This window comes from Doryrhamphus excisus, linkage group LG11 (assembly GCF_037039965.1).
Source record: "Doryrhamphus excisus strain RoL-2023G ecotype Guam linkage group LG11, RoL_Dexc_Guam_v1.1, whole genome shotgun sequence".
Lineage (NCBI taxonomy): Eukaryota > Metazoa > Chordata > Actinopteri > Syngnathiformes > Syngnathidae > Doryrhamphus > Doryrhamphus excisus.
Window position 1 is genome coordinate 5,277,722 of NC_136367.1, and position 26,031 is coordinate 5,303,752.

Genomic DNA, 26,031 nt, shown 5'->3' on the forward strand with positions numbered 1-26,031 from the left:
CGGCAACTTTGGACATAATGATGATGATCTCTGGTGCTGTTATGAGCTGACAAACGGGAGCCGTGAGGAGAATGGCACGCCACAGAGGTTTGCCGAGAAACATTATGAGTCAAGAGTATCTACTTTAGTCCGGTGAATCACACGGTCCCGGTCCGTGAATGTTCAACTGCGCGCCTAGCACACCGCCAGCGTAGCGCCTAAGCCTCACAGCAGCCAGCTTGTGCCAACACCAACCCCCGTGGCGATTACATAGATGAGTTTCATCTCCATTGCAAAAACGGCCAAAAACCCTCGCCTGCATGCTCAATGCTGCCGCGAGCAGAAATCACAATTAACAAAAAGGACAAATCAATGTGGGTTTTAAGGATCAACAGTATAACCGGAATAGCAAATAACACTGAATCCATCTTCTATTGTGTAACATACAAAGCGGGCATAAATCATCTTTCTTCATGCTTAAAAATTGTTGCTCATTTGTTGTGATCAGCTCATTTGTTGTACATTATTTAAAAAAACAAAACAAAAAAACTTAAACTGTATTATGGAAAGCAGGAAGTGAACAAATGTAACAGTTACTGATTGTAAAAGTACCAGATGGACTGTACTTTTTTCTGCACAATCCTGATCATTATAATCTTCACTCGCTAAATGTACTGCAAAAAAGGTCAGTGAGGATAATTCATAATGCTGCCTACAGAGAACATACTAACTCCTTATTTCTAAAATCACAAATACTTCAACTTGCTGATATAGTTAATTTTCAAACGGCTAAAATAAAATAAAATAAAATAATGCATAGGGCTAAAAAAAAAAAACCAATTACCTAAAAATGTCATCCAATACTTCTCTACAGGAGAGGAGAAATATGATCTCAGGGAAGAACTACAGATGGAGGGGTAGGATTTAATAAGCTTTGCTTCTTCCTACGCCTTTTGGACATGTGGAACTGGGAACTGATTATGTGATGCATTCAATTGTAATCTGATGCATGTTAGGAATGTTAAAATACAACGTCAAAGGTGCCTGTACGGTGAATAAAGGCAAAAGTGAGTGTACTGCAGCTATTTTATTTTGCTACCAGTTAGCTATTGCATTTAAAAAAGATGAGCTTTTGCTCACACAGCCTCGGGGCTCCGCTGTGTTTCTGTTATGCTCTTTTTGCAAAACAAGGCCTTTAATGTTTAATTGGTATAAGACCGGAATATAAATGTATCCTGGGATTAATATTTAATTGTCGCAAAGCGGTATTTCAATGCGGTCTAAAATGAATACACAAAGTAACCCATCCTTTTATTTTTGCCTACACTTTGATACATGGCATTCTTTGGGAATGACCAACCCGAGAAGAAAAATCTCAAATACGGGATCTTTCACCCCCTCCAGCAAAAACATGTTTTGGAGCCGCAGTACTGGTGTTCTACACACTTCATATTACTGTATTATCACATCAAATGTCAGTTTATGTAACCATACCTTCAGGGGAGACTCTTTCAGAGCAACATCTAGCCATTAAACCTACCCCGCCTACCCGGTGAGCCTGTTAGCTTGTAGCTTTAAACTCTTGCAAAAAACTCTTGGTTTCGCCACGTAACTTCCTGAAACGTTCCAAACTTCTCGTGATATTTATTGAACGATGTTTTCACAATCATGCACCAAAAGGTTGGAGGACATTATAAAGAGCCTGATCTCTTATCTAAAAAAAAAAATGTGGGTTGGGTTGTCATGATGATAAGCAGCGGAGATAAACAACACATCACATTGTCATGGTAACAAAACCGTCATCTTCCGCAGCAGAGAAGAGAGGTGAGAGAGATTCAATGTTCGAGGAAAGTAGAGAACCATCCCAACCCCAACTTTTTGGCCACGTTTTCTTTTCCCTTCACAGACGACGACGCCTGCGTGGGCTTAGCTTAAAATGTCGGCAACTGTCCCTGCTCCCTTCTTTTGATTAATGACCTCCTGTTCTTAATTAGACCCTCAGCCCTGAGGCAGAGAGATTTCATTCCCACTACATCTTCATCATCATCATCATCATGGAAAAAAAAAAATCCAACACATTATGGAGGAGAACGAGGCAGCCTAAAAGTTTGGATGCTTTAATATTAATCTCTGCTTCAGTTTTATATCACAAAGCTGGAGCCTATCCCAGCTGACTTGGGGGAAAAGCGGACTACAGTCTGGATAGGTTGGCGGTCAACCACTGGAAGTTACTATAATTATAATTGTATATTTATTATTGATTATAATAATTGATTATAATTGTATCGCAATAGGGACGGAACGGCGGTCGAGTGGTTAGCGCGTAGACCTCACAGCTAGGAGGACCAGGGTTCAATTCCACCCTCAGCCATCTCTGTGTGGAGTTTGCATGTTCTCCCCGTGCATGCGTGGGTTTTCTCCGGGTACTCCGGTTTCCTCCCACATTCCAAAAACATGCTAGGTTAATTAGCGACTCCAAATTGTCCATAGGTATGAATGTGAGTGTGAATGGTTGTTTGTCTATATGTGCCCTGTGATTGGCTGGCCACCAGTCCAGGGTGTACCCGGCCACTCGCCTGAAGACAGCTGGGATAGGCTCCAGCACCCCCGCGACCCTCGTGAGGATAAGTGGTAGAAAATGAATGAATGAATGTTGCCTTGGTTTGTGTACATTTTCCCAATTTTCACAATATGGCTCACATCTTTTTGTATTATTAATACAATGTGTGAGTCCGATTTTTACAGCTTGCTGATCCATGGAAACAGGAACCGGAAGTCAGCCCCGTCGCTCTTATATGACTGTAGTTCTTTGCACAGAATCCATACATGTACCCTGTAACCTACTGTGCTTTTGAAGAGAAAAAGGTTAAGAGCATTTTTACTTACCTTCCTACGTTGTGGCTGGACAATACACTACTGAAATAGATTGAGTACAGCTGCTCACCTTTTGGCAAGTAGGGGGATACATATGGCACTTCCTGCGTGTTGATGTGTGTCCAGTCAAAGTCATCATAAGGATCTTGTTGGTAATCACACTGAGAGAAGCCTTCATCGAACATACAGCTTCCTGTAACAAGGAATAGAAGCAAGCTTAGTCAACTTTATTTGTATAGCACTTTTCCTGGAAAGACATGCAACATGCAACACAATTGTGGCCCGCAGGACACTAGTTTGAGGCCCCCGCCTTGATATGAAAGTTTAATGTTAGTGCGGCCTGCGCAAGTTTGATATGGATGCTGTATGGTATCATGTACCCAGAAAAAATTATTACGTTTGATTAATGTTCATGTTAAAGGTTAAATAACTGTTAATAGTTATCCTCCCTATCCGTGTGGAAGTGGTAAGTTTTTGGCTATTTAAGTTTAAAGGAAATAACTTGAAGGCTACCGTTTAGGTCGCTAGCTCTCTAGTTTGCGAGTTAGCATGTGTCTCAAGACCCCGCAGTTGGGCAATATGTTGTAAATAAAAAGAGTATAAATGTGACTATAGTCGTGTTTTGTCATGTCTACAGGGCTCTAATAATGCTTTGTTCATTTTAATCTGAAAAAAATAATTTGTCTACCCACCAACTATATGTGGTTTCTTAAGTTTTTATTATTTGCAGTTTTATTATTATTATTATATTTATATATTACTGATTGATTTTCTTTATTCTTGATTTGTTTATTTATTTTTCATTTTATTTTGTGTAGAAAAATAAAAAGTAAGATATTTGAGAACAGTGGAATGTTTTATCAGAGCTTTTATTGTAGAAAATTGGAACCAAAGCAAAGTTTTTTAATTTTTTTTAATAAATGCGTTTTTTTGGGGAAAACCTGATATGGCCCAGTCTCACCCAGACCCGAGCTCCAGTGGCCCCAAGTAAATTGAGTTTGAGACGCCTGCAGTAGGAAGACATGTAAGAGAATCTTAAAATCGATTTACATAATGCCAAAATGATAGCGTGATGCGGGTTATGATGATATTAGCTAAACTTTCAGTACATCCCCATATGTTGTTCTTTGTGCGTGTGTTGGAACCAACGAATAAAGCGACAGGAATCCAAGTTCCGCCAGTCATCCGTCAAGGTTAGACACAATCACCCCTGACTCAACCGTCAGCAGCCTTCAGCTGATCATCTGAGCCAGTGTCACCGCCACCTCCGGGCACGCGCGTGTGAGCTGGCCGCCGCTGGCTCCACCCCTAACAGGAAGTCGCGCTAATACAGAGAGACGCCGCCTGTCCCTGGTGGCCAGCGGAAGCAATCAAGTCGCGATGATACACGGCTTGTACCGGCAATGTTGCCGTTAGGAATAGCATGGTGATTACTGCTAGCTATCTGATTCATTGACCTCGCAGCGAGGCACGGTTTGTGCCGAGGACCATCTGATGCAAGTCTCTAATTGTCAGCTGGGATGAGACGAGGCTTGTCTTGGCAAAGCAAAGGCAATATGAACAAATCTATTTAGCCGTCTATAAATAACATGAAAGACAGTCGGGCTCTACCATCCCGATATCGATATAAAGAATCACCCCCCAAAAATTTTGTCATCCAAAAGCTGCTTTCATCAAACCAACCGAGCGACCATGACAGCTGATGATTGATTAAATGAGTAATAACTTTAGCTCTGCAGATGATAATGATCCATTGTTCTCCACAAGATTAAAAAGCGCTCGAAAAAAAAAATAATCATGCAAATGATCTGATTATGTTGGCGCCGTTTCATGTGAACGCTGAGGCACACTTAAAAAGTCCGGAATGCACTTTGCTTTCAGCTGGGTACCACATGGGAAATATTCGGAGCGTTGCAAGAACTCGCGAGATTACGATCTAAAAACCAGGCGGAATAATGGCGGCCTACTGGTTAACATACACCCCAAGCCTAGTGAGGACAAGTGCCAGGTTCAAACTCCTGTGACACTTTTAAAAACACTTCAATACAGAAATACAGAAGAGACAAACAATATTCAAAGTTACTCGCAGAGAGGAGAGGGAAACAACATACCCAACATTTATTCTCTTTTCGGGGGTCCCTACTACATGAAGAGGGAGGGGGGGCAGTTGCACGAGCTGTATTTGTTTGTCTATGTGTGTGTATGTGAGAGTGATTACTTTTATTATTTTACGAGTTCTTATCTTGACACATTCTTGCAGGATTAACATGAACATTTACTGGGTTGCTGTTAGCGCATCCAGGCACCTCCAGGACCCGGGGGTCACTGGGGGTCTCTGATCAGGGTCAAAGGAACATTTGCAGTTGCACGAGCTGTATTTGTTTGTCTATGTGTGTGTGTGTGTATATGTGAGAGTAATTACTTTTATTATTTTATGAGTTCTTATCTTGACACATTCTTGCAGGATTAACATGAACATCTGCAGGGTTGCTGTTGGCGCATCCAGGCACCTCCAGGACCTGGGGGTCTCTGATGAGGGTCACGGGAACATTTCTTCTTCAGCACATTCAAACACTAAGCAAATTGATATAAGGTTGATAACTAACGCTATATATTCATTCTATCTACATTTTATTCCAACAACAAGTGGTAAAGAAAACCGATGGATGATCCAAACCATACTGTGGAAATGTGGTTTATGGATAATTATTTGTCTTATTCGCAATCGAAATACTACTGTAGTACTCCAACCTACAACGGTGTTCTTCCAATACCACAAACCACAAGCAAAATATGATCTAAGCACCTTAAAGGAAGCCGCGGCGAAGCACTTCCAGCACCATAAATCTCCTAAGTATTCAGTTAGTGCTCCAGCTACCTGTGTCCTGGAGCAATTGGCAGCGGTGGTGATGGAGAGCAAAACGACAGGCCTTGAGATCCCCCACTGATCTGAGCCGGAGCTACAGTGGGATACCAGGAGGAGACAGCCGCTGCCGCAGGAGAAGCAAGTTAACGTCAAACCAAGTGACTGATTTCGGCTGCTGGCTGTACGGGCTGGCTGTGACTCACAGCCTCGGAGATGCATCGGATCACATTCCTGTTGGCGTTCTTCTTAAAACCAGCCTCTCCGTGCAATTCCGTTCAGGTCCATTCAATTCTTTTAAGTCTTTGTCACAGCGGGTTACCTCCGTACGTGACGGGCGGAGGGCTTGCAGTGCAGCTCTGACAACGCACATTTTAAGAATTTGAACGTGGAAGTTAATTCTGCTGATGTGTGTGTGGAAAGGACTTTGTCCCCCCACAGTGTGTGTGTCAGTTTACATTTTAGTGTCTGGTAGTCCTCTGCATGAGTGGAAAACAGTGTGCACACCTAGCTTCGTGTTATGAGGAGTCCGGAGCTACATCGAGTGTCTGTGGGTATTACACACCTCGTACTCTATACAGCAGGGGTCTCAAACTCAATTTACCTGGGGGCCACTGGAGCTAAGGTCTAGGTGAGACTGGGCCGCATCAGGTTTTCCAAAAAAAAAAATATTATTATTATTAAAAACAGAAAAATGAATAAACTTTGCTTTGGTTTCGATGTTCTACAATAAAAGCTCTGATAAAACATTCCACTGTCCTCAAATATTTTAATTTTTTTTTTTCTACACAAAATAAGATGAAAAAAATCAACAAATCAAGAATAAAGAATATCAATCAATCAGTAATAAAAAATATAATAATAATAATAAAACGGCAAATAATAAAAACTTAAGAAACCACATATAGTTGCTGGGTAGACAAATTATTATTTTCAGATTAAAATGAACAAAGAATTATTAGAGCCCTGTAGACATGACAAAACACGACTATAGTCACATTTATACTCTTTATTTACAACATATTGCGCAACTGCAGGGTCTTGAGACACATGCTAACTCGCAAACTAGAGAGCTAGCGACCTAAACGGTAGCCTTCAAGTTATTTCCTTTAAACTTAAATAGCCAAAAACTTACCACTTCCACACGGATAGGGAGGATAACTATTAACAGTTATTTAACCTTTAACATGAACATTAATCAAACGTAATAATTTTTTCTGGGTACATGATACCATACAGCATCCATATCACTAACACTAACGCACTAACATTAAACTTTCATATCAAGGCGGGGGCCTAAACTAGTGTCCTGCGGGCCACATTTGGCCACCCCTGCTATACAGTGTATATTTAACTGGACTGGACAGACTGAACTTGAAACTGAAAGCAGAAAATGCAACAAAATGGAGAACATACAAGTGTTTAAAAGCCAAACTGCATGTTTGTTGAGTACATGTTGGCATGTCTGCACTAACATGGAAAGTACTCCCTGACATCACTGTGACCCCAATTTGAGAAGCAGTGTACTCCAGTTAGGTCCACTATTTCGAAAAATACAGTCAGCTTTGTATTTTTAAAGGCCTTGTCAATGGAAGGAAGGCAGCGACAAGCACCTTATTCTTCCGTCTTCCTTTTACAGTGAGGTGGAGTACTGTCGCGCCTCCAAATGACATTTCCATGTATTTTATTGTGTAAATGGCAAGAAACATTATGTCACATTTACATTAAAGGCATCACACAGACGTGTCGTAATGATATGTAATAATAAATATGCAAATTCAGAGATTTTAACTATTTGAATCATATGAATCTTTTTTTTTCTCCCCATGATGACAGGTGAGGTTCTACCTCCTGTATCATGCTACAAGAGGATCTAGCGTTTCAAATTGTTACGCAGGAAGGCAAAGTGAAGTAACAGATGTTTGAGGAACAGGACCAACTTAAACTTTACAAGGGCTTATAAGTCCATTATAGTCGCCATGTAGACGTTAACCTTGTCTGCCGGCCAGCTGATGCCGGTTATGGACAATTATCCCACAAATTGACTGACAACAGCTGTAGACAGAAAGAGTGAAACTAAACACTGAAATGTAAAGATTGGGTACTTTAATAAAAGGCGCACTGCAGCATTTACAGAGTATTTAAAAATATTTGAAAATATATGCAGTATACGCATACGCTCATGTCCAGATGGGTCATTATGCCCCCCCCCCTTTTACTCCAGTCACAAGGACACAGAGTGAGAAACATGACTGCATGCTAATCACTTTCTAATCAGCTTCTGTGATTGGCTGCCTTGCTAATGGAATAATGGTGACTCATTTGCATAATAAAATAATTAGAGGAATTTGATAAAGGCTCAAGGGCAGAGGGGGCAACACACATAATTGCACTCGAGAGTGACAAAGGATGGAATGTAGCGTTGGCATAAACCCGGTTGAAAGGCATCAGACACATTTGTCCCCGTCACTCCAAATTTTGCAGTTATTTGCAATGACCCCCCCTACCTCCGCCCCCCTGTCCGGAAAGGTCAAACAGTCAAACATAAATGCCTGACTGTTCAGATTTATATATTAGTAGGTGCGTTCAATGACTACATGGGAAGATGTGCAAGATGGGTGTTCTAATTAGCCTCTGGGTCACATTAACAAAAATTAGGGGTGTCCCGATTAAGACCGAATGGCGACCCAATATCACCCCCGAAAAAAGTATCAGATTATATCGGCTTACCTATATACTGATTTTTATGCAAATATCACAGTGCTTCTTAAATGGTGGGGCGGGGCCCTACCGGGGAACCGTCAAGGGGGCCACGAGAGGCTTTCAATGCAATGCAGACCTACCAACATGTACAAATTTATAGTACTCAACATGCAATTTGGATGCAATTTATTAGAGCCCCGTAGACATGAAATAACACCCCTATAGTCACCTTTAAATTCCTATCATTCTTTGTTAACATCCCATAGCGCAACAATAATGTGCTAGCTAGAAAATCACTGCAGGGACGTAAGTCATAGCCACCACTCCTAGCATATAGCAAGCTCCAGAGCTAACTATTTACTTTACTAAACTTGAGACAGGGCTGCACGGCGGTCGAGTGGTTAGCGCGCAGACCTCACAGCTAGGACACTTGAGTTCAATTCCACCCTCAGCCATCTCTGTGTGGAGTTTGCATTTATAGTACTCAACATGCAATTTGGCTGCAATTTATTAGAGCCCCGTAGACATGAAATAGCGCGCAGACCTCACAGCTAGTAGACCAGAGTTCAATCCCACCCTTGTGGGTTTTCTCCATGTACTCCGGTTTCCTCCCACATTCCAGAACCATGCTAGGTTAATTAGCGACTCCAAATTGTCCATAGGTATGAATGTGAGTGTGAATGGTTGTTTGTCTATATGGTTGTTTGTCTATATGTGCCCTGTGATTGGCTGGCCACCAGTCCAGGGTGTACCCCGTTTCTCGCCCGAAGACGGCTGGGATAGGCTCCAGCACCCCCACGACCTTCGTGAGGAAAAAGCAGTAGAAAATGAATGAATGAATTAAATTAAATAATAAAATAAAGTAAAAAAAAAACTTAAATTATATTTAGAAAGCAGGAAGTGAACAAATTTAATAGTTACTGATTGTAAAAGTACCAGATGGAGGGGTAGGATTTGAATGGTTGTTTGTCTATATGTGCCCTGTGATTGGCTGGCGACCAATCCAGGGTGTACCCCGCCTCACGCCCGAAGACAGCTGGGATAGGCTCCAGCACCCCTCGCAACCCTCGTGAGGAAAAGCGGTACAAAATGAATGAATGAATGAAATTGTCCATAGGTATGAATGTGAGTGTGAATGGTTGTTTGTCTATATGTGCCCTGTGATTGGCTGGCCACCAGTCCAGGGTGTATCCGTTTCTCGCCCGAAGACAGCTGGGATAGGCTCCAGCACCCCTCGTGACCCTCGTGAGGATAAGCGGTAGAAAATGAATGAATGAATGAATATGCAATTTGACTGTTGAATATGCTTTTATTCTCTCCATTGTGTTGCATGTTTAAGTTCAGTCTGTACAATACAATAAATGAAGAAATATTATCAGTTTCTCTAATATTTCAAATCAGTCAACATCCCTAAGTGGTGATGCATGATCCACGTCCCTGAAGTCAAATGCATCCCTGATGTGAATTTCCACTTGTGTGCGTCTTTGTTTTGCAATCTATGCCGACTGCCAAGGACACTAATAAAGTTGCCTTATTTACTCCTTGTCATCTTTACTTTTTTTTGTTGTCTCCCCTTGTCGGAGAATAGGTGAAATTAACCTGAAATGATACAAGGTGACATCAGCGAGGCTGACACACTCCCACTCCCACTCACAGAAAAAACTCTCTCTCTTTTCTGTCACGCTTCGGTGGTCCTTGCAGCACAATGCCATCAAAGCCCGGACCCCTTATACACACACACACACACAGTCGCACACACACACACACGCACATTCACCTCTCCTGGTTGCCATATACACGAGCAATCACACACACAAATGCACACGACTTTGCACTGAAAGACGCAGACACATGAACACACTCGGAGTTGGAGTTTAATTGGAAGTGCTGAAGGCTGAAGAATTTCTCCTTCATCTCACAATACTGTAATTGAATCTGAGGTGTGTGTGTGTGTGTGTGTGTGCACAAGTGTACCAGTGTGTATTTTTCGCTGATTCAGGAGCATTGAACGGTAAAGATCAACGTGTGTTTTTCCTTAAGTGCCAAGCCCCGTCCTTCCATCCCTGCCAACACCCCCCACCCCCAACCCCGATCCTCTCTTAGGGTTAATACCATTCTTCAATGCCAATTCAAAACCTGGCAATTTGCAAGCTCTCCATCATTTGCCATAAAACGGATGAATAGGTGACTGGTGCTCTATTCATAGTAGCCATGACCTCCTTCGCCGCGTTTTATTCACAACAAAATATTCAACAATATATTCTGAGTTGGCATCCTTTTGTAAGAAAAATAGTCAGCATTTTGAGGGTTTAAATTATCAGACAAATTGTATGGAAATGTCTACGAGGCGAAGGATGGATGTGAATGTAGGACGTGTACCAAATACGAGTTACTAAATGACCCATCATCACAATAATTACAACAGAGCAAAGCGGAGTCATCACAATGCAGCACAATGGGCCTCATTGAGGAAAATGTTTGGTTCCATATGGAGTTCAAAGGATTTAAACCCCTTATTGGAAAAACAGCTGAAAAAACATCTGAAGATTGCGCTATGATGGCCACTCCGACATAATCGTTTTCAGGCTTTTATCAGGATGTGACTTCAAATTACGGGAACTCGGTGCGTTTTTATAAATGAAAACAATGTATCAATAATTGATTTTGTGTTTGATGTGACTACGCCAGATGCTTTTGTCTGACTTGTGACTCAAGCTACACAATTCAAAAAGCAAATTGATGTTCCGTGTTGAAACAAACAAGGACAGCGATTTTTGTTTTCAATCATAAACAACCCCTATGTTTCACTCAGATAGTAGCCATACAACGAACCGCCACCTTAAGGTTTTATGGGGGACAACCAAACTTAAGAAACCACATTAAGTTTTAGCCAAAAACTTACCACTTCCACACGGATAGCGAGGATAACTATTAACAGTTATTTAACCTTTAACATGAACATAAATCAAACTTAATAATTTTTTCTGGGTACATGATACCATACAGCATCCATATCAAACTTAACATTAAACTTTCATATCAAGGCAGGGGCCTCAAACTAGTGTCCTGCGAGCCACATTTGGGCCGCGTGTTTGAGACCCCTGATGTAAAGAAACTTTACACCAGCTTCTTTCATCGGGAAAAAAAGAGTTTTTTTCTAGCCATTTGGGTCTTTGTAAAACGTCAGTAGTACATAGGCTGGTTTGGTTGGATTGGATTTTGCTGGATTTGTTGCCATTTCCAAACATTTCCAATAGTACGAATCGTGTCCTTATACTGTATATGTTCAAAACACAGCTAGCAGGGGTGGACGATTTCTCGTGACATCAGCTTCGAGCCACCTCTCGATGGTACTTCCCTTTCCTTTTCATGGTGACATTTAAGCCACTTCAAATGCCGGCTGTTTGACCGACTAGCAGACAGATAAGGCAGGGGACTCGAGTCACAAGGTGGAGGGTGTGAGACCGCGCTCGCCATTGACATAAGCCTTTGTTCCTTGGCCGTTTCAATGGGAAAATGTTACGCCTCTGTAATGAACAAAAGAGGATTGGAAGGGGTAAATAAAAAAACTCCTTGTCTAATCGTTATCACCCAAAAGTCCAAAGGGAGTCAGATTTCACCCATTCTCGGGAAAGTTGATCCATCTTAATCGGTGCGGCATACATGTTGGAACTAGAATTGCTGCTTCAACATCTCGCTGTAAAATTCAGGAGGGCATTGTGAAATCGGAGTGTTTTTTGGCAAGCATTCGCCACTGTGCCAAAAAAAGAGCTGAAACTGCAAGAGACAGCGGATGACATCACTCAGAGGCGAGCCCATAAACCTTCTCTCCGGGATCAGAGGCTATATCAACGTGTGTGATTCAAAACAAGTCGGGGGAGTCATGTTTAAGCCCTTTGGTGGCACTCTCTCACTCGTCTCAGACCTGAGACGAGCACAGCTGGTAATTTAGTAGCTAAATCCCTAAACGACAAGTCTGAACTGGCTACTTTACCGCACCCTTGACCTCAAAATGTGGATCCTTGATGCAGTATTGACTCTGGGCCCGTGTCAGCTTTTACTGGTTCAAGTCATACTGAAGGGTGGCACGCTAGTGGCTAGCGCGCAGACCTCACAGTTAGGAGACCAGGGTTCAATTCCACACTGGGCCATCTCTGTGTGGAGTTTGCATGTTCTCCCAGTGCATGCGTGGGTTTTCTCCGGGTACTCCGGTTTCCTCCCACATTCCAAAAACATGCTAGGTTAATTAGCCACTCCAAATTGTCCATAGGTATGAATGTGAGTGTGAATGGTTGTTTGTCTATATGTGCCCTGTGATTGGCTGGCCACCAGTCCAGGGTGTACCCCACCTCTCGCCTGAAAACAGCTGGGATAGGCTCCAGCACCCTCTCGCGACGCTTGTGAGGATAAGCGGTAGAAAATGAATGAATGAATGAATATATTACTATATATTATTATATACTATATACCATCTATATACTATTTATAGGGCTGGCAAATTAGGAACATTTTTAATCTAATTAATCATGATTAATCATCACTTGCAACTATGACTGAAATAACACACATAAAAAGGAACAGCCAACCTTTGAAAAAAAAGTGTGACTTATAGTCCGGAAAATACGCTATGTACTATTATATTACAGTATATATTACTATAGGTTTTCTCGGAGTACTCTGGTTTCCTCCCACATTCCAAAAACATGCTCGGTTAATTAGCGACTCCAAATTGTCCATAGGTATGAATGTGAGTGTGAATGGTTGTTTGTCTATATGTGCCCTGTGATTGGCTGGCCACCAGTCCAGGGTTACCCCACCTCTCGGCTGGGATAGGCTCCAGCACCCCCCGCGACCCTCGTGAGGAAAAAGCGGTAGAAAATGAATGAATGAAAGAAAGTCATACTGAGAAAAAAAAAATCAGGAAGCCATCATTTATCCTGACTAATCACTTTGACGTGCATCTGTAATAGTGACTAAAATTCATAGCTAAATTATCCTTGTGATTAGTCACAGAGATTGAGGACCGTGAAAGTGTTAACCCAACGTGTACCGTTCAAATTGTCAAACCTCAACATCAGCTTGTGGTCGATTGCCGTCTCCTGTACATTTACCTGAGGAAGCATCCAGCTTCCCAAACCTGGAACAACAAACTCCCTAATGGCTCACCATCATGATGAAATAATGCCTCATACATTGGAGAACATCCGAATAGGCCAATCACTGAGCAAACAGGATGCAGTTGGTCTCTAAGCCAATTGGGCTAGAGCTGAGGTTTTTGGACTGAGAAGCAGGTCTGGTGTGGATGAGATAAGAGCAAAAATAAACACACATTAAACACCAACCCCCCACAGACAGAAACACACTGAAAGTGAAATATAATGTAAGTCGGGATAAATGATAGCAGAAAGGAGAAAATTAGGTAGAATTTAGAAGGTAGAATCTTATCATGGGGAAAAATCACTGGTAGCTTTCAGACGGTTCCGTCTGAAGCAGCTACCTTAGCAGGTTGTGGCGACCGGTGACACGCTGAATTTGGCGAGCTGACCTCTCCGATTGACCGACAAGGCGGTTCAAAAGCTGACTGATTTACCGACTGGGATTTAGTCTATCCTGTGGTTGTGCAGCAGAAGCATTTCTGTTGTTCCGCCTGTCCAGTCTAAAGCAGTTCTCTGCACGGACATACAAAGAACAACCTGAAACAGCACTAACACTCACGGTCGCAAAAGCAGCAAAAAACGGTCAACATAAAATCATAACATCCAACTCAAAAATAATTAGGAAAATGTTCTTTGGACATCTGAGACCGATAAAAATGAAATAATATATATCCCAAACATGAAAGCTATACTGGTAGGTGAGTGCTTTTATCCGTTTTAGTGACACAGTTCTGTCGTACAACAAACGATCGCTAACACAGCTAGCATTTACAATCCTGGTGGAAATGTGCTTCTCGCTCAGATCCCAAGAAAAAAAGACCAGCAAACACAAGTGACGGAAACCTCAGACACTCAAACAAAGAAAACAAATACAAGAGGGAATAACAAAGATTCAAGCCGTCCAGACATGAAGCATCTCACCAGGGTTTTCTGAGCTAAACACATAATAACGACCATTTCTGTCAGGCTCTCAGATAGATGGCCTGACGGGGGGTTAAAAAAGTGCAGACAAATAAAAAATCCAATTGGATTTCCCCGAGTGTGGCAACCCTGCTTCTAAAAACGGTACACAACAACATCAAAACATACCCACTTGAAAAAAAAAAAAAAATAAAAATTACTGCTTCTTAACAGGGACGGTTTGCGATAAAAACCCAGTCGGATTCACACACAAAAAAAGACCTGCATCATATTGTACACTAACCAGGACATGCAGGCTAACAGAGGCTACAACGGAGAAATATGGAAACAGGAGAGACAGCGACTGAAAGAATCTGGAAAAAGGGTGAAATGAAAGATTCAGTACAGAGACCCTAGAGCAGGGGTCTCAAACTCAATTTACTTGGGGGCCACTGGAGCTCGGGTCTGGGTGAGACTGGGCTGCATCAGGTTTTCCAAAAAAAAAAAAAAAAAAACGCATTAATTAAAAACAAAAAAATTTTAAAAACTTTGCTTTGGTTCCAATTTTCTACAAGAAAAGCTCTGATAAAACATTCCACTGTTCTCAAATATCTTACTTTTTATTTTTCTTCACAAAATAAGATGAAAAATAAATAAACAAATCAAGAATAAAGAAAATCAATCAATCAGTAATAAATAACTAAATATAATAATAATAATAATAAAACGGCAAATAATACAAACTTAAGAAACCACATATAGTTGGTGGGTAGACAAATTATTTTTTTTCAGATTAAAATGAACAAAGCATTATTAGAGCCCTGTAGACATGACAAAACACGACTATAGTCACATTTATACTCTTTTTATTTACAACATATTGCGCAACTGCAGGGTCTTGAGACACATGCTAACTCGCAAACTAGAGAGCTAGCGACCTAAACGGTAGCCTTCAAGTTATTTCCTTTAAACTTAAATAGCCAAAAACTTACCACTTCCACACGGATAGGGAGGATAACTATTAACAGTTATTTAACCTTTAACATGAACATTAATCAAACGTAATATTTTTTTCTGGGTACATGATACCATACAGCATCCATATCAAACTTGCCGCACTAACATGAAACTTTCATATCAAGTCGGGGGCCCTCAAACTAGTGTCCAGCGGGCCACATGTTTGAGACCCCTGCCCTAGAGTGTGTACCTACATATATGACGTAAATGAGTCATTCAGGAGCGAATCAGTCTTGGCGAATCACATGAATTCACCTTGATGGAATTACGTTGTCAGCATATGAACGCACGACTTGCAGAGCGGTGAGTCAGGTGAGGGTGTGTTAGCTACAGAGGGGGGGAGTGGCTTTGTGTGTGTGTGTGTTCATTGGGAAATCCAAAGGCTCTTTGAATGAGTTGAACCGGTTTCCAACTCAAATTCAGGTTACACAGCATTGCCTAAGGCACAGACACACACCAGACATCATTGTTAACATTGTGTCCGTTCTGTTTCTTTGTCTAGGGCTGCCATTATTGAAGCTAATAGGTATCAATTGTCACACGAATGTGTTGGTAGTGGCTAGTTGAAATTTTTGTAATCAATGTATGCCCCTAAAACAGTGCCCCCCAATTATTTTCTGCCTTGCCCCACCGAGCAACATAATTTTGTAGTCAGAAAATGTTAGCCCTGTCTCTTGTTGAGTCTCTTGTTTGCCTTAAAGCAAGGGTCTCAAACATGCGGCCCAAACACTAGTTTGAGGCCCCCGCCTTGATATGAAAGTTTAATGTTAGTGCGGCGCGCGCAAGTTTGATATGGATGCTGTATGGTATCATGTACCCAGAAAAAATTATTACGTTTCATTAATGTCTATGTTAAAGGTTAAATAACTGTTAATAGTTATCCTCCCTATACGTGCGGAAGTGGTAAGTTTTTGGCTATTTAAGTTTAAAGGAAATAACTTGAAGGCTACCGTTTAGGTCGCTAGCTCTCTAGTTTGCGAGTTAGCATGTGTCTCAAGACCCTGCAGTTGCGCAATAAGTTGTAAATAAAATAGTATAAATGTGACTATAGTCGTATTTTGTCATGTCTACAGGACTCTAATAATGCTTTGTTCATTTTAATCTGAAAAAAATAATTTGTCTACCCACCAACGATATGTGGTTTCTTAAGTTTTTATTATTTGCCGTTTTATTGTTATTATTATATTTATTTATTTATGACTGATTGATTGATTTTCTTTATTCTTGATTTGTTTATTTATTTTTCATCTTATTTTGTACAGAAAAATAAAAATTAAGATATTTGAGAACAGTGGAATGTTTTATCAGAGCTTTTATTGTCGAAAATCGGAACCAAAGCACTGAAAAAGTTTGTATATTTTTCTGTTTTTAATAAATGTGTTTTTGTTTTTTTTGGAAAACCTGATGCGGCCCAGCCTTGCCCAGACCCTAGCTCCAGTGGCCCCCAGGTAAATTGAGTTTGAGACCCCTGCCTTAAAGTAAACTAAAGTAAAAGTAAAGTAAGCCTTAAACTTACAGTATGTTTAGCATCAGATAGTGGCGTCCTCTAACTAAACACCTGGTACCTTCTGTAGTTGAGTAAAAACCACACCCCGTGTGAATAAATAAGGTGCTGTGTAAAATCAACATGCTTCTCCTGTTTGGAATAATTCTTCAGTTAAATAAAAGTAAATGAATGTTGTTCCACAAAATAATGGCTTCCAAATTCCATTAGCCGTGAGAAGAATAAGCATTTCAACTTTGCTAATTAAACCGCAGCACTTTTATTTGCAATACGGTTATTCATTGTGATGTTAGTGTAGCTTTTCTAAATGAGATTAACACTCTGGATTCTTTTATTGTTATGAGCCTTTTCTAATGAGGGTGTTGTAACGTTGTTCCACGTACAAGCGTTGCAAAGAGAAAAGCTCCATGGAAACCAAGTGAGAAAATGCTGTGATTCTCTGTGTAGTGTCCTTGCTGTAAACAATGATGCCGGTCCCTGGGTTAAGCACGCGTGTTTATATCTTGCCAGTGCTGAACAGATATGGCCATCACTCGTACCTCAGCTGACAGCCCAACATCATCTCCTGCAAGCAGAAAATGTTTCCCGACCTTGACAGGAGAAGCCACACCATTGATTTGAGGACGGCAATGCGCAAACGGCTCCATGGCGGCTTTTATAAAAACGGTGCAGTGAAGTGTCAAAAAGTACAGGATCACTTGAAAAAGAGAACTTTTGTCATTCAATGACTCTGACCAGGCCTTGAAAAACTTTCATTCTGTTTAGCGTTCACAAAAGAGGTGTAATGTACTGTGTACTGGCTTTAAAACTGGCTTCGGTACGAGGTGCATTATTTAAAAAAAAACACAAAAAACCTTAAACTGTATTATGGAAAGCAGGAAGTGAACAAATGTAACTATGGTACCCATTATGTCATTGGATGGTCATATCACCTTGTACTTTGATACGTGACAATAAATAATTAAATAAATAAAATTAAATAAATAAAATTAAATTAAATAAATAAAATTTAATAAAATGTAATTAAATAAAAATTTAATTACATAAAAATTAATCAAATAAAGTAAAAAAAACTTAAATTATATTTATAAAGCAGGAAGTGAACAAATGAAACAGTTACTGATTATAAAAGTAAACTGTATTATGGAAAGCAGGAAGTGAACAAATATAACAGTTACTGATTGTAAAAGTACCAGATGGAGGGGTAGGATTTAATAAGCTGTGCTTCTTCCTACTCCTTTTGGACATGTGGAACTGTGAACTGATTATGGGATGCATTCAATTGTAATCTGATGCATGTTCAAATGAAATAAAACCATTACCATTACCAATAAAAACTAACCAAAGACCAACTATTCCATGTAGGGGCATCAGCCATGATCCTGATGTGTCCATTTCATGGGGAGTGCAAGCAGTGATTTGGTGGCCTACTGCCCCAGGACATCAGACCCCGTGTCCCGATTCCTTCACAAACAGAGTCTGCCAGGAGCTCTTTTTACATTATTGGAAGGGCAAGTAGAGGCGGGCATCACTGGAGCATGTACACACCCATTCCCGCTACTTAAGTCCTTGACACAGACACTGAACATGCTACACCAAAGTGGCTACACGCAAGCGGTTCCCTGAGGTTCCGTTCCATTTTGTATCATGTACCAAAAAAAAAAAATCATGGGAATCATTAGTTATGAATTAGAAACTGCTATCAGAAATGACAGCTGTGTCACGACTGACCATTGGGTAGCCTCCTAAATTGGACCATAATCATTCATTCATTCATTTTCTACCGCTTTTCCTCACGAGGGTCGCGGGGATGCTGGGGCCTATCCCAGCTGTCTTCGGGCGAGAGGCGGGGTACACCCTGGACTGGTGGCCAGCCAATCACAGGGCACATATAGACAAACAACCATTCACACTCACATTCATACCTATGGACAATTTGGAGTCGCTAATTAACCTAGCATGTTTTTGGAATGTGGGAGGAAACCGGAGTACCCGGAGAAAACCCATGCATGCACGGGGAGAACATGCAAACTCCACACAGAGATGGCAGAGGGTGGGATTGAACCCTGGTCTCCTAGCTGTGAGGTCTGCGCGCTAACCACTTGACCGCCGTGCCACCTGGACCATAATCAATAAATCATTAATAAGATCAGGTGAAATGACACCCTTAGCCGTCTTTTCAATAGGGAAAAAATTGCATAACTTATAACAAAATGCTAAACAGGAACCACAGAAAACGGCCCTTGTTCCCGGTTCGGGCTTTCAAACTTTCCCACGGCACTGTCGGTCTTTGTCATTGTCTCTGACACACATACACGCCGACCATCGTATTGTTCTCTAGACATACCAGATACATTCACGAGCCCTCGGCCCCATTGGGGTACACGTCCGAACCGAATTAGGTGCCAAGTAATTACCGCTGTTTGTGTTTGTTCTGCGAACTGTTGGGGAACTTGATAATGGAAAGCAAGTACAGACCGGCTGCTTTGGCATAGCCCGATCTATTAATATACATCCATGATTACTTCCATTGGCGAAAAACCTCCTGATCATCAGAACCGACTTCGGCCTTCTTTCCAATCACATTCATCGATTCGCGGGATAGGCACCGTTTTAACTCTTAACTGCAGCACAAATTACACAAGAAAAGCCCGACAATCACTGCTCTGTTAGGTTGTTGACGTGTGCCAGGGCGGAATACAGGAGATATAAAAAAAAAAGGTCCATCTCTTTCACTGAAGTGCACACTCAGTGCAAATGGAGAGGCCGGCCTTTTTCTTGCTCATGTTAATGTAAGTAATCCAAGTGGACAGGATGCTTTGTTGGACACAGAGAGAGCGAGTCGGAGCGGCGTAGAGACAAGAGACAGGAAGACAGGAGGCGAGGGATCACCTGCTTTAAATGTCCACTCCGTTATTCCGACTGGGGAACAATGATACAAAGAAACACTGATAGTTTGCTACTAATTTACCCAAGTCCCGGAACCTTAAATTGGAATATGATGTGGCTGCAGTTTTCCAACATATTTAAAGCCACATTTCACAGGATAATCTGGTCGTTAAAGTTAAATTGAAAATGTATTTATCAATATATTACTTTAAATATATTGCACTATATTATAATATATTCTTTTTCCATTATATTTTCAATACATTATATATTATAAATACATGGAATCATATTTTTGTACATATATTATACAATATATTATATATTCATGTAATATATGGCAATATATTGCAGAATATACAAATGATTGCCACTTTCAATATATTGAAATATATTAAATCCAAATATATAATATATGAGTTTATATATCCCAAATTATATGCAATTTTATATATGTAAAAATATAGTCCTTTTTTGGTCTTGATCGCAAGATATTTTGTATATGTATCAATATATACACATATATGATCTATGCATATATTGCAATATATTGGAAAATATAAACAAGATCCCGTATATGGAAATATATTTCCTAATACATAGCATTATATTTGCCAATATACTGCAATATTTTTTCTTTCCATAAGGGAATGAGGCATGGAGATTCAGTTAAAAAAGATGCAACAAGATAATGTGTATTTGTGCATGTGTGTTGTTGTGCCATGCCCACAAGACTTAAAGCCGACTGAGCCAGGCCGAGATGTGCATGTCCGTCTACACATATCTCTGAATGCATGCGTACGTGTGTGTGATGGTATGCCAAGGGCGTATAGAGAGAGAGAGAGAAAGGAAAAACCCACTCAAACAAACAAGTTGAAGAGTAAAAAGCAGCTTCCTTGGACTGAATACGTAGCCGTGGGCAATGCGAGTGTGGATGTGTATGCGCATGTCTGTGAGTGTTGGCCTGAGGCGGTGTGACTGTGTGCGCCGAGTGGACTCGAAGAGAGTAAATGCCCAATACAAACATGCCTGTTTTTCTACTCTGGTGAGAATACACTGCCCTGATTCTTACCTTACTTATTAAGCAGCATATACGTAGGCTTCGCTAACCAGTGCTAAACCCTTAAATCAACTATAATAACTAAAAAAAAAAAAAAAACAAACTTAAACTGTATTATGGAAAGCAGGAAGTGAACAAATGAAACAGTTACTGATTGTAAAAGTACCAGATGGAGGGGTAGGATTTAATGTGCTATATATATCACTATATTGACACTTACTATGGTACCCATTATGTCATTGGATGGTCATATCACCTCGTACTTCGATATGTGACAATAAATAAAATTAAATTATTTTGTTAATTTAAAGTAAAAAAAACTTAAATTATATTTAGAAGGCAGGAAGTGAACAAATTTAATAGTTACTGATTGTAAAAGTACCAGGTGGAGGGGTAGGATTTAATAAGCTTTGCTTCTTCCTACTCCTTTTGGACATGTGGAACTGTGAACTAATTATGGGATGCATTCAATTGTAATGTGATGCATGTTCAAATGAAATTAAACCATTACCATTACCATTCCACCAGAAACGGACTGAAAAAGACGGGTCATCTTACAGCCGGGGTCTAGAGGACTGTACATAGACCAATATTCAGTTTCCATGATTCCGCCACATTCATTGTGGAAGAGAGGAACAGTGATACAGCTTTCCGACTCACAATGGCGGGTGTACTGCAATCAGGGTCTTCAAAGATTAGTAATAAAAATATAACCTAAAAAAAAAAATCTATATTTTGTATTGAATTTAATATTAAATACTTCCAAAAAACGATCTTGAAAAAAGAGGGGTCATCTTATATTAAAGGGGACCCATCATGCTATTTTTTCGGCTCTTTGGATTGAATTGGGGACTACTATAGAGCAGCTGCACACAATAACCAGCACAGAAAGCTTTCTAGATCTTCCAGAATCTGCACCTATTCTAGCTGTATTTATTTGGATTTTGTGCTTTTAATTTATTCCGCCCATGGCCAGCCTCCAGAACCCAACTTTATAGGAGTTGATAAACGGTATAGCACGCTAATTTAGCGTTTTTTTAAATGTCCACTTTTAGCATACAGCCATATGTGGTCGTCCCTCGCCACTTTATGGCTTATTTTCTCTGATTCCATCTACCACAAGTGAAAAGGTGACTATGGGGGGGGGTGTTATTTCACGACTAGTAGAAGGTCATAACAGATTTTCTATGTTCCAACTATGAAAATATTACAGTTATAAATACGGAATCCTACTTCGCTTCACGGAAGTTCACTTATCACGACTGGGTCTGGAACCCATTAACCGCAATAAATGAGGGAATAGGGTGGCATGGTGGGCGAGTGGTTAGCGCACAGACCTCACAGCTAGGAGACCAGGGTTCAATTCCACAGTGTGGAGTTTGCATGTTCTCCCCGTGCATGCTTCTGCAGGTTTTCTCCGGGTACTCCGGTTTCCTCCCACATTCCAAAAACATGCTAGGTTAATTGGAGACTCCAAATTGTATGGATCCATAGGTATAGGTTGTTCACTCCATAGGTATGAATGTGAGTGTGAATGGTTGTTTGTCTATATGTGCCCTGTGATTGGCTGGACACCAGTCCAGGGTGTACCCCGCCTCTCGCCTGAAGACAGCTGGGATAGGCTCCAGCATCCCCCGCGACCCTCATGAGGAAAAGCGGCAGAAAATGAATGAATGAATGAACGAGGGAATACCGCCATCTTGCTTTCATGACACAAAGTTCTTTTAAAATGATATTGAGACATTTGTATTTTAAAAAATTATAATATTGTCTCTTCTAGTCGACACACGTATGTGATGTAACCGGATCAGACAGCGGTTATAATACACCAAGTTTGAGAACTGCATTGGGGGTAACTCGGCATGAGACTAAATATGGCGGATGTATTGAGGCCCTATAGCAGGGCAAGCTGTGCCGGAATCAAGGAGTGTTAACTTTGCATTTAGAGTAGAGCAAGCCAGTAAGCCGCAGCGCCGTACCACGCGAACCCCCCCATGTATCTAACGCGCAGCGATCTTTCGAATATTAAAAAGGTAAATCTGTCTATAACAGCAGAAAGGCTGAATGGAGCACATTCCTCCATGCAGACTAAAGCTGATTCCATTATAGATAAATCTCATTTATCTATCCAATCGCTCCCTCCTATCTGTCTGTCACATTCTATTTCTCTCCCTTTATTCTTGCCAATGTGTGTCATTTCCCAGTTTCGATGCTCCGGCACCGCCACCCCCCACCCATTTTTTTTTTTAAACTTCTCTTATCCTTTTGTGTCGTTTCGGCTATCGGTGTCATCTGTTGAATGTAATTGGTAAGCATATATATGAAGAGGAGGAACGACACTGGAGGAGGAGGAACACAGTCAAGAAATGCTGGAGGGGGGTTGTGTGTGTGTGTGGGGGGGGGGGGGGTAATAGAACACAGAGTGAGAAGAAATTGGTGCTGTGTTTGAAAACGGAGTCCACCAGAGCAATCACAATGAATTAATCTCTCGCTCTCTGTATTCTTGCTGTGTCTCTCTCTCTCTGTAGAGCTGGACTCAGTAATACAATAAAAGAACTCGGTTTTGCTCTGCTTTGAGGGGAGGGGGGGGGGACTCCTACTCCCAACCCTCTGCCTCATCATTGCACACTTCCACTGAGGTGTGCTTCAATATATCACCCTGACACACACACAGTCAGTCTCTGCTTAATAAGCTGTATTCAGAGCTCCTGGGTTTATACGTAGAAGCTGAAACGGCACAAAAAACAGTCTTTTCTTTCCTTTGGTGGTTCTGTATGTATTCCCCCCCTTTTTTTCTGCTCTCTTTTACTTTGTACCACATCACGTCTTTTTCTCTATTGACATTTGTAAGCTCCATTTTTCTGGTTCAGATACATTTTATCTCAACGCGTCTTTCCCAAGTTTTCAGGACATCGACAAGGCATGCAGTAAAAACTACTTAGTCCAAGTATGTCACGCACTCGCGTGATGTCTGCGTGTGCGTTCTTCGCAGCGCCTCGCTCGTCTCCGAGCTGACAAAGTATCACACCGCATGTGAGGAATCTGTCGCTGGTCCAAAGCTTGTCAAACACGGGTACGTCTGACGGCGAGGGAGCAGACAAGTGTGGGAAGAAAAAAAAAAAAAAGAGCAAAGAGGGCCGGCGGGAGGAGAAGAACGGACACCTGGACCAGTCCTGGGGCTCTTTGGGGGTGGGGGGGGGGGGGGTGGTGGTGAGGGGATTCTCCCAGCTGTAACCTGTGTATGAGTGTGTGTGTGTGTGTGTTCCATATGTATACTAGTGCTGCAGGAGTTTAACAGGGGGTCGTAACAGATGGGGGCGCACACACACACACACAAACAGAAAATGGCAGATTCCACCCAATGGCAGCATGGAACTACGATTCAGCAGTTCTGCACGCAAGTTCTGCCACCTTAACGCTGCAACATATGAGCAGAGGGCACTTTATGGCACGAAGACACAATCCAGATTTCCTATTAATATCCTACAGTGGAGTGGATAAGGCGAACCACTGTGGAGGCCAATAATTTCGGTGACAAGAAGAATCCGATGAACATTACACAAGATGCACGATGACTGGTTGCATTACAGATTTATGAAGTAATTTATTTATTTCAACATAGTGTTTATCATTTTTACACTTTAGCTGTCTTTAGCTTTAGCACTGTCTTTAGCTCTAACACTTTAGCGAGTTTAGCTGTCTGTACAGTTAATAAAGGTTTCATGAAAGTTACATTGGCAGATTTATAAATATTTGTCTTTTTATCCAGAGTAGGAAGAAGCAAAGCTTATTAAATCCTACCCCTCCATCTGGTACTTTTACAATCAGTAACTATTAAATTTGTTCACTTCCTGCTTTCTAAATATAACTCGAGGTTTTTTTACTGTATTTTATTAATTTCATTTTTGTTTATTTAATTTTATTTATTTATTTATTTATTTTTAGCTGTAACACTTTAGCAAGTTTAGCTGTCTTTAGCTTTAGCACTGTCTTTAGCTCTAACACTTTAGCGAGTTTAGCTGTCTGTACAGTTAAAGGTTTCATGAAAGTTACATTGGCAGATTTATAAATATTTGTCTTTTTATCCAGAGTAGGAAGAAGCAAAGCTTATTAAATCCTACCCCTCCTTCTGGTACTTTTACAATCAGTAACTATTAAATTTGTTCACTTCCTGCTTTCTAAATATAACTCAATGGGTTTTTTTTACTTTATTTTATTAATTTAATTTAATTTCATTTTTATTTATTTAATTTTATTTATTTTTATTTTAGCTGTAACACTTTAGCGAGTTTAGCTGTCTGTACAGTTAATAAAGGTTTCATGAAATTTACTTGTTATTTTAGTTTTTGTTAGTTTGTCTTTTTATCCAAAATTTTCAGATATTTTCACTCCAGTGTTAATATAAAAACATTAATAATCAAATGTCACAGAACAATCTAATGGTATACAAATTAAAAATAATAAAAAAACTATTCAGCGGCACAGCGGTCTAGTGGTTAGCGCGCAGACCTCACAGCTAGGAGACCAGGGTTCAATTCCACATTTGGGCATCTCTGTGTGGAGTTTGCATGCGTGGGTTTTCTCCGGGTACTCCGGTTTCCTCCCACATTCCAAAAAAACGTCCATAGGTGAGTGTGAATGGTTGTTTGTCTATATGGCTGCCGACCAGTCCAGGGTGTACCCCGCCTCTCGCCCGAAGACAGCTGGGATAGGCTCCAGCACCCCCCGCGACCCTCGTGAGGAAAAAGCGGTAGAAAATGAATGAAAAAACTATTCAACTCAACCAAAATGGTTGATCTATGGGGCATCAGATGTCATTTCTTCTTCTACAAATCCACTTTTTCTTCTGAGTGGATCCTCCAAAATCTACTCCGACGGCAATTGTGTCGATCCGTGTCCATCAAACTCCCACTCGACAGACACGAATCACACGCACATGCAGACACACCTCAGAGCGATTCCACTCGCCACATCGTTCGTCGGGGCCAGCAAACAAGCTCTTTGTGTACGTGTGGCTAGTTGATAGGGTTAATGATGGTCGTTAAGATTCATCTCAGAGTTCACTACTAGCAAAGCACAACACACA

The 26,031-nt window shown here is 40.9% G+C and overlaps 1 protein-coding gene across 22 annotated transcripts in view; it reads right to left on the minus strand.

Annotated features, from left to right (window-relative positions):
- ptprk (protein tyrosine phosphatase receptor type K) overlaps positions 1-26,031 on the minus strand; it is a 119,778-nt gene that overhangs the window by 72,362 nt on the left and 21,385 nt on the right. For all 22 annotated transcript variants that reach the window (XM_058045881.2, XM_078794551.1, XM_058045894.2 and 19 more), the window contains one exon: positions 2,924-3,046. In XM_058045881.2, coding sequence (XP_057901864.2) covers positions 2,924-3,046 — 123 coding nt within the window. The remainder of the gene's footprint in view (positions 1-2,923; positions 3,047-26,031) is intronic.